Genomic DNA, 9,529 nt, shown 5'->3' on the forward strand with positions numbered 1-9,529 from the left:
TGCATCAAATCACGTGATAAGTTTGAAAGCCCCGTATAGTCTTGACCTAAAACCTAAAATCGGGTTGTGGCGAGTATGGCGAGCTTCAGAGCGGTACAGTCACTGCTACTTGGCCGACTCGGAATTTCAGTAGTGACTGCACTTTTTTGACTCGCAGAACAGTGATATCCAGATGGATAAAGAAGACCAACGGAAACTGAATATGTTTGCTAGAAAAACGACGTTTCTGAATGAACTGAAGGACGACTTGGAATCGAAAAAGGTCGTATGACTATTATCTCATTTCTAGTGCGTGTTGAGAACGACGCGTTTACAGAAAGAAGTCCAGAATCTACAAGACGCAGAGTCAGATCTAGAGGTTCAGTTACTAGAAGATGAATCACCAATTCCGTATGTACAGTGTGTGTGTGTGTGTGTGTGTGTGTGTGTGTGTGTGTGTGTGTGTGTGCGTGTGTGTGTGTGTGTGTGTACGTGTGTGTGTGTGTGTGTGTGTGTACGTGTGTGTGTGTGTGTGTGTACGTGTGTGTGTGTGTGTGTGTACGTGTGTGTGTGTGTGTGTGTACGTGTGTGTGTACGTGTGTGTGTGTGTGTGTGTACGTGTGTGTGTGTGTGTGTGTGTGTGTACGTGTGTGTGTGTGTGTGTGTGTGTGTGTGTGTGTGTGTGTGTACGTGTGTGTGTGTGTGTGTACGTGTGTGTGTGTGTGTGTACGTGTGTGTGTGTGTGTGTGTGTGTGTACGTGTGTGTGTGTGTGTGTGTGTGTGTACGTGTGTGTGTGTGTGTACGTGTGTGTGTGTGTGTGTACGTGTGTGTGTGTGTGTGTGTGTGTGTGTGTGTGTGTGTGTGTACGTGTGTGTGTGTGTGTGTGTGTGTGTGTACGTGTGTGTGTGTGTGTACGTGTGTACGTGTGTGTGTGTGTGTGTGTGTGTGTGTACGTGTATGTGTACGTGTGTGTGTGTGTGTGTACGTGTGTGTGTGTGTGTGTACGTGTGTGTGTGTGTGCTCGTGCGTGTGTGTGTGTGTGTGTGTGTGTGTGTGTGTGTGTGTGATAGATAAATAATAGATACAGTAAATGTTTGAAAAAGAGCCCAGGCGCTTATTTTGGGAAAACCTATGTGTGACTGACCGCTCAGGGACCGTTATTCGGGCAGAGGTGGTTACTGTGTGGTTGTATTCGTCCAGCATGTGTTACATGCAACAAAGATGCAGCACTGTAGACTGATTTTATGTTTCCAGGAGGTCAATTATACAGTCCGTGTCTAAATTCAGAGACAAGATCCTTTGCCTTGCAAGTAATCTTAAGCTTGTCATTCAGACATAGTTAATTGATAGTTTACTGCCAAGCTACTGTGTCCTCTGGCTATCATGAGCAAGAAATCTGCTGGTAGCTTGGTGGTTGCGGTAAATGCTTTGGATCATTTTGGCAGCACAGATTTTTGTTAGCGAGGGATGCAGAGATTCTGAATGCTTTGCTGTCAGACATTGTTGTCATCACTAAATTTGTAATACAGTAGGAAACCACTTATTCGACAGGCATGGGATCAAAAGGACGCCGGATAACTGAAAATGTCGGATAACTGACGCATTTTGAAAAACGACTGCAGAATACTTAAAGAAGCTCAACATCTAATTGTACATGTAACAACCAATACAGTACAACTTCTTTGACTAGGGAGAACACTAATGGGAACTGTCAAGACTTAAAGTAACCACTAATCTTAGTCTAGATCAATGCTTTCACTCTTCTTGCTGTAGTTTTCATCAGCAGCCCATTCAGTAGGGCCATTGTGCTTATTGAAACTTCAGGTTGTTCTTCCAGGTACCAAAGAGCCGTTTCTAGAGCTTCACATTTAATTTGACGACACGTGGATCACGGATACAGTACTGTACGCACATGAATCGTATATCCTAGCATACGCACAGCCTTGCAGTTCAGACAAGCCATGCATCGTCGGATAATCCGTGCTGTCGGATAACTGAGTGTTGATAAGTGGTGTCCTGCTGTACTATAAGTTGGAAGTTTAGTTAATTCAAGTTCATGTGTCTGTTAGGTACTATAAACTAAGAAATTTTTGGTGGTGATTTATTTTCGGTAATTTTTCCGGTATATATGGCCTATGAAGTACCTAAATTGAATTTCTACCTAAATTTTATGAAAAGTTGTCGAACCTCTAGGAGCCAACAGCATTTGTTTGTGAACACGGTAAATTAATTAATGCAATTATTATCCAACTAGTTAGTGCACACCTACTATATTGTGTTGCACAGCTGCATAAACGTATGCGTAGTTCTAGTGTACTGTCCATCCAGGCAGGAGTCTCGAGTTTCTGAGGAGTTTCACTGAAAATAGTTTGCTAGCGAAACGGATTGTTCAAGAGGTATTGTCCTGAAATTTTTATGCCACTGAAAATTTCTTGGTTTACAGTAGTTTGAATCATGGCTACTGACTGACTAACAGCTAAACTACATTCGTCTCACTCTTCAGTGGACATTCATAGCTATACTGACGTACTGAATCTCTTCTCTTTATATATAAAAGTCTACTCTGTCTGTCTGTCTGTAAAATCAACCACGCCAAAACTGCCGGGCCAATTCCCACAAAACCGTGCATGAAGATTGCGTTCCTCACCACAATGCAAACGCACGTTTTGGTTGTACGAGTTGACGATTCAAAGGGGTTCCTGTGAATTCCACGAACCCGACGGTATTAGCGAGGATGCTGTTGTTGCTCAAAGTTTGCATCACGAACGGTGAGTGCACGCCGAATTAATCGAGGTCGACAGTGAAGGTGTCGCCGTCTTCCAGAGTTCACTTGGAACAGCACAATTCCTTGCCAATCGAACCCGCCACCACTTTTGCTCGAATTTCTCTAGAACGGTGCATTGGCTCTCCACCAAATTTGAGATGCCCGTGTGTGACCTTGGACAGTATCAACAGAACGAGTCACTTCTTATCAGGAACACCTATAGGAGCAGGATATTTTGACTATATCCAGGTTTTAAAAATATTGGTATACGGAGGGGGGCAAATTATTCGGGACTTATGTTGTCCCTGCCCAATTCGTGTTAATTTGCTTTACAGAACAGGCAAATCAACCTCGTGGGAATTTGAACTTGAATCCTGCTCTATTTGCCTGGAAAGCCAGGCCTTCTGCTAGTAATAAATAAAAGTCGACATCATGATGTATGGATGTTATCATGTAAATGGTGTTGATTAATTATTTCTGATTTCAGTTATCATGTAGGAGAGTCATTCATAGATGTGAGCATGGAGACAGCACAGGCAATGATCACTTACCAAAAGGAGGCAGCCGAAAAGCAAGTCGAGCATTTGGAAGAAACAATCAATAAAACACAGAAACTTCTCACTGAGTTAAAAACCCAACTGTATTCTAAACTTGGTAGTGCAATCAACCTAGAGTCGGATGACTAGTTGAAGCAGCATGTTACATCGACGTGCGTTTAGTCTACTCAATAAAAATTTGTATAAATGAAGTCCTTCTAATTGTGTGAAAGTTAAGTTTCTTCCTGTGTGTGTTCTACCCCAACCGCTGCACCTCAGACCAACAGTTTGTATTGGCATTGACACCAATGATTTGCTCAAGTGGAAACTAAGAAACAAATGTTGGCTACATGAAAACCTGCACACTTGTATCGAATGCACTGTTTCTGACTTTCAACTTGTTTATCTTTGGTATGAGTCGCCTTATCCCTAGATTGTTGGTTGATTGTTTATCAGTGTGGCTGGATATTGTCCTCTGTCTTATCTTTGATTGAGCTTCTCGCCATTCGTGCATTAGCAAGGGTTCTGACTCGTTAGAAGAGTTATCTGATGTCGCACTGACAGCGTCCAGTGACTCTGTCATACTTGATTGGACATCCACCTCCACCTCGTCGCAAACTCCCGGTATTGTTTCACTGAAAGTGGGACTTGGTGGACGTTCCATAGCTTCTGAACACAAAACAACATTATGTGTGTAATAATGGATTAATTAATTAATTAATTAATTACTGGTGCAGATGCGGTATTTTTACAATTATATAGTTTTGTGGGAAATCTAAATTAATGTGCTCAAAATTGCCATTCCAGACAGTAAGCTCTGTGTACACTTTATAGATTCTGGAGCTTTCATATAGTTGGAGTCACAGTTAGACTGTTGTTAGATCACGTTTCAAACATGTATTGACAAACAGACAGCACATCCCTGGTGCACCAACTTGCTAGCATTGGCTGCTAGCACGGTAGGTATTGTGGCATCAAGGAGAGAGGAGAAATACAGCCAACTTTCATTCCCTTAGTTCTCGAACGTTTTGGTCACTGGAGGATACAAGCCACCAACTGCCTGAACAAGCTGGCCGAGTGGTCGAAAGATGACGAAGGAAAGAAAAACGAGGCTCAATTCAAGACCAAGTGGAGATCTCTCATCTCCATTCAATTGCAGAGAAACATTGCTAAAGTTATAGCAGACAAGATCTACCTTACTCACAGAATGAACACTGCTGATCATGCTGCAGTGTTTCTGCTGGACATATTCTATTAGTAGCCACTTGACTAAAGGAGTCTGTTTGTTTGTAGTCAAGCACTCTATTTAAGAGCCAAGAAAAATCACCCAAACGTCAACAGCTAATAATCTAAAAGACAACTACTGTCGATTCGAGTTTAACCCAATTGCACAGACAGGTAGCATTTATCAGTTGTGTGCACAACATATGCAGTACTAATCTGACACATGCCGTGCTCAAATTAAGGAATGTGACCTTGGAAAACCGAAGTATACAAACCAGACTTTAAACGTTTGGTGTCATCTTTCTTAGCTCTTGTACCAAGATTTAAAAGCGTCTCGATGCTCATGGCAGTCGTATGCACAGAGTGTCTGCTACGTACAGGATGTAAACAGAGCATGCGCGATAGATTGGTCTCCTAGTTCTTGGAGCTCCAATGCATTGTGCTAATTGCCATTGTTACCAACTGTGCTGGCAAGATCTGATTCAGAGGAAGGCATACACGGTACACTATAACAGCTAGCCAAATTGGCAAGGAGGCATTGCCATTTTATCGCCAGCAACTTTTATTTGTAGCATTTGGCTATTTGATGATTGTCCAGCGGAAACACTGAAGTGTGATGCCTGCACTGTTGCACCATTGCCTAATTATTAACTCATTTTGTATGTGTTGGGGCCTAAAGGTCCTTTTCGCTTGTGTAGTTTTTCTAGCTTAGTAAGTATCCTTGCCATCCATGTATGTAGTTGTTGTATGCAATATATGGCTTTGATAGACAAACAGACAGACACACAGACAGACAGATGGACGAACAGACAGAGACACAGACAGACAGGACACGGACAGAGAGAGAGACACGGACAGAGAGACGGAGACACAAACAGACAGACAGACAGACAGAGACACAGACAGACAGATGGATGGATGGACAGGGACACAGACAGACAGAGACACAGACAGACAGAGACACAGACAGACAGAGACACAGACAGACAGAGACACAGACAGACAGAGACACAGACAAACAGAGACACAGACAGACAGATGGACGGACAGAAACAGACACAGACAGCTGTGGTAGACCTTCACTGTTCTGTGATCCCAATGCATTAAATGGAAACCATTCATTCAGTGAATGACATTTCCTCAATCTGCAGCCGTCAACCTCATGCCAACTACTATGGGATCGGAACAGTCTTAGCCACAAGAACTAACACAACAGCAAGATCACTATTCCTACATAATAGCCTCGATTGCCTCATTGCTTGCATGTTTGTCAGACCACCATCCATTTAACACACGAATGCCCCTAAAACTTGCAACAAAACCATCATCTGCTATCTTCACCTTTCTCGATAATAACTTCTATTGGCCTTGAGCTCATGTCATCAAACTAAAAAACGACAGAAATCGCTCAGCCTTTCTCTTCAATACGACATCATCACGCGAGTACGCATGCATACCCGTTTCAGTGACGGAAACACTGCATCCAACGCCGACCAACCAAAGTGACTGTAGACTCGAAGAATGAAGTTGCTCAGTCGTTTAAGTGTTTGTCTCTTGATAGCAACGGAATTATCGTTGTCTGACACGAACGTGTCAAGGTAGCGTTTCCTGTCTTGTGGAGCCGATGTGATTAATCGAACCAAATGGTCCCTCATCTGTCTGTGCTCGTCCTGATACTAGAATTGCACGAAGCTCTGTAACTCTTTACACCGTGACGTGCATGAAACGGTGTTACCCATTCGATGTCGGGCTCGACAGATAGTGGAAAGTGGCAATTTAAGGTCGCCTGCAGGAATGCATCTGATGCTTTCCCACTGAGATTGAATGCAACTGTTGTGATTATTGCCTAGTTAATGTAAACAATGAAAACAAAAGTCTATGCTATTTCGTAGCCTCGGTTCCAGACGCTTCCCCCGTATGCATTACTGCACGTGACAGGTATATGGGATCAAGAGTAAAAGGAGCGAGCGGGAACACCTGTCACGTGCAGTAGTACATACGGGGAATACGTCTGGAACCTTGGCTATTTCGTGGCCGCCCTAATCATACAATTAATTAATCAATCATAAATAAAAAATGTGCTACTAATAATAATAACAACAACAGCAAGCCTACTTTGCATTTTAAATCAATTATGAGTTTCAGTGATCGCGGCTCGGTTCCAATATCCGGGACTTTCCGACATATCTCGAGTAACAGCCGAACTGCCTCGTTGACGTACTCTAACTCATCGTTTTTGACAATCGACCACAGTGTCGCACAGTATAACGCGACAGGCGGCACTCTAGGAGGATCACTCTCCCCAGAAATCAAAGCTGAGAGAGAAAACACGAAATTGCAAGCTAATACATAATGTTTTAATACGAATATACCTGAAAGACACGATTCAAACCCTCTCAAGCAATAGAATTCAGATATTAGAGTCACTGCTGCAGTGTGTGATGCCATCTCGCGGGGATTGATACGTTTAAACAGCGCATGCGTGTGAAATATCAATGAACATTGAAGACCGGATGTCCAGTGCTCGTCCGGCTTGCTCGCAAGCGGTTGGAACGAAACTACCGGCTGGCTGCGTTTTTGTCAACGAACGCATCAGGCAGTCGGAAGTTGTCAGAAAACTTCAGAGTAAATTGATATTAATTAATTAAAAAATTTTGTGTTACACGAAATTTTAGATAAAGTGTGAGTTAATATTAATGAAAGTGGTTTAAGATCAGTGATGAACGTTAGATATGGACGTTGCAAGTTGATCTGCAATTTGGGACGACTCAAGGGATTGTTTGTGTCAGTTTTCTCGTAGCATACGGGGTATTTAGGATTAATTGAAATTATATATTTTAATCAATACAATTAATTGCAATTTAATTAGTTGAAAATCTTGCTGAAAAAGACGACAGTCAAACAACGTGAATGTGTCATCAGAAGTTCGTTAATTAAATCATTTGTTTGTGTTTTGGAATTTGGTTGTTCGAGCTGCAATCACTTTGTTACATCATGAGTTTCTACTACAGTAGTTCCTCTATGGTGCAATCTCTGAGATGCAACTGTCTTCCCTTGACGAGTAGTTTTAGTCATTTGGTTTGTATACCAGCTACACACACACACACACACACACACACACACACACACACACACACACACACACACACACACACACACACACACACACACACACACACACACACACACACACACACACACACACACACACATCCTATCATCTCCACTTTGCCACTGGTTTTGATGGGCTTTTGGAGTGGTTGTAAAGAGGAGGGACTAATGCAGTTTTATAACGTGTGACAAAAATCGTGTTTTTTATTTGTGTTTGTCGTTATGAATACAGATGGTCTCAATGTGTCTATTCAAGACTCGATGGGTTCAATCGATTTCTTCACCTCGAACTCTACAGCCGTCATTCTACTATCCGAATCAGAGGTTGTTGACAAACAGCAGTATCAAAGCAGACTGATGAAACTTGCACAGGTCAACTGTACCATATCGATTCGTGCTGTACAGTGTACTTCACGCCAGCGTGGATGTCGTTGTCTCTCCATATAGAAACAGAATAAGTATCGAGGTGTTGCGTTGGTTGAGAAGACGTCGCTGACTGAGCAGTACTACGGTGCTCTGCAGAAGTTTGGAGTCATTGACTGCAACCTTGTAATCTTGCCTGTTAGTAATGCAACAGAGGCAGCCCAACAACTGACAGCAATGGTGAGTAAGAAAGTCGAGATTCATTGCTTGGGTTTATTTAGCAGTTTGTGATAAAGTGTCCACAGTTACATAGTCCACTATATGAGGTACAGTACATATAACCGGCTGCATATCTTTGATCCTTACTTCCGTGTGTGTGTGTGTGTGTGTGTGTGTGTGTGTGTGTGTGTGTGTGTGTGTGTGTGTGTGTGTGTGTGTGTGTGTGTGTGTGTGTGTGTGTGTGTGTGTGTGTGTGTGTGTGTGTGTGTGTGTGTTGTGTGTGTGTTGTGTGTGTGTGTGTGTGTGTGTGTGTGTGTGTGTGTGTGTGTGTGTGTGTGTGTGTGTGTGTGTGTGTGTGTGTGTGTTGTGTGTGTGTTGTGTGTGTGTGTGTGTGTGTGTGTGTTGTGTGTGTGTGTGTGTGTGTGTGTGTGTGTGTGTTGTGTGTGTGTGTGTTGTGTGTGTGTGTGTGTGTGTGTGTGTGTGTGTGTGTGTGTGTTGTGTGTGTGTGTGTGTGTGTGTGTGTGCACGCAGGATAACAATTTTGTGCCGGCAGCTTCTTGTTAACTTGAACTCTCGATGCTGTCTGTTTACTGTGACAAAGTTTGTCATATCATAGCGGATCCAGGCAGGGAACTGGGGGCACGTGCCCCGTTTGAGAAAACTTTTTTTCTAAGTGAATTGATTTATCAGAATCATTGGTACGTACTTTAATAAAACCAGAAGACTATGTCTTCAAATCTGAGCCTACAGGGTCCTACGTCTATAAAACATCTTGACCTATTACCGTGCATCTAAAATATCTGCAAGTGCGCATGCTCATTGTACAAGACACACCCACAAACTCGGTTTCCTCGTTCGTTTGTCTCCTCCCCCCCCCCCCCCCCCGTCTAGCCAATCCTGAGTATTTATGGGAGTCCAGTAATGAAGGTTGAGAAATAGCAAGAATGTGGTGGCATCTTGCAAATACTTGGCTCACCCAACTTTCTGATTTTTGCCGATTTTGCTGGCGGGTGACGACAGCTCTCTGTATTACTGTTATATAAAGCATCACAACAAGATTGTATGAAAGGAAAGTTGTACGTATTACATTAGCTGAAATTGTTCTCATTATTTGTGTGAAACCCAAAATCTATTGCTGTGCTTATTGTTTGTCATCCTTGCCAGGTTTATCAAGATGAGCATCCTGCTAATAATCCGTATCGTCGTAGACATAAGGCCAGGCCTCTGGATTCATCACTTCTGGAAACAGTCCAGCTTCTACCGGGGATTGGAATTGTGAAAGCAAAGGCGCTACTAAACAGATTCAAAAGTAGGAAAAGTGATATCCTATTC

At 42.8% G+C, this 9,529-nt stretch overlaps 3 protein-coding genes across 4 annotated transcripts in view; 2 read left to right on the plus strand and 1 right to left on the minus strand.

The window, feature by feature from the left end:
• Positions 1-24: 24 nt before the first annotated feature.
• LOC134178300 (prefoldin subunit 4-like) lies at positions 25-3,430 on the plus strand. The gene is made up of 4 exons (XM_062645158.1): positions 25-93; positions 158-262; positions 317-390; positions 3,232-3,430. The coding sequence occupies exons 1-4, from the start codon at positions 76-78 to the stop codon at positions 3,428-3,430; spliced, it is 396 nt and encodes a 131-aa protein (XP_062501142.1). The 5' UTR covers positions 25-75.
• On the minus strand, positions 3,366-6,972 carry LOC134178299 (uncharacterized). The gene is made up of 7 exons (XM_062645157.1): positions 6,877-6,972; positions 6,620-6,819; positions 6,240-6,350; positions 5,962-6,180; positions 5,846-5,891; positions 3,672-3,949; positions 3,366-3,608 (listed from the first exon to the last, which is right to left on the minus strand). The coding sequence occupies exons 1-7, from the start codon at positions 6,950-6,952 to the stop codon at positions 3,537-3,539; spliced, it is 1,002 nt and encodes a 333-aa protein (XP_062501141.1). The 5' UTR covers positions 6,953-6,972; the 3' UTR covers positions 3,366-3,536.
• Positions 6,973-7,000: 28 nt separating this feature from the next.
• Positions 7,001-9,529, plus strand: part of LOC134178303 (Fanconi anemia core complex-associated protein 24-like) — a 2,797-nt gene continuing 268 nt past the window's right edge. For both annotated transcript variants that reach the window (XM_062645160.1, XM_062645161.1), the window contains exons 1-4: positions 7,001-7,129; positions 7,848-7,987; positions 8,063-8,218; positions 9,362-9,506. In XM_062645160.1, the coding sequence (XP_062501144.1) occupies positions 7,018-7,129; positions 7,848-7,987; positions 8,063-8,218; positions 9,362-9,506 (553 nt within the window). In that variant the 5' untranslated portion in view covers positions 7,001-7,017. The remainder of the gene's footprint in view (positions 7,130-7,847; positions 7,988-8,062; positions 8,219-9,361; positions 9,507-9,529) is intronic.

This window comes from Corticium candelabrum, chromosome 4 (genome assembly GCF_963422355.1).
Source record: "Corticium candelabrum chromosome 4, ooCorCand1.1, whole genome shotgun sequence".
NCBI classification, from domain to species: domain Eukaryota; kingdom Metazoa; phylum Porifera; class Homoscleromorpha; order Homosclerophorida; family Plakinidae; genus Corticium; species Corticium candelabrum.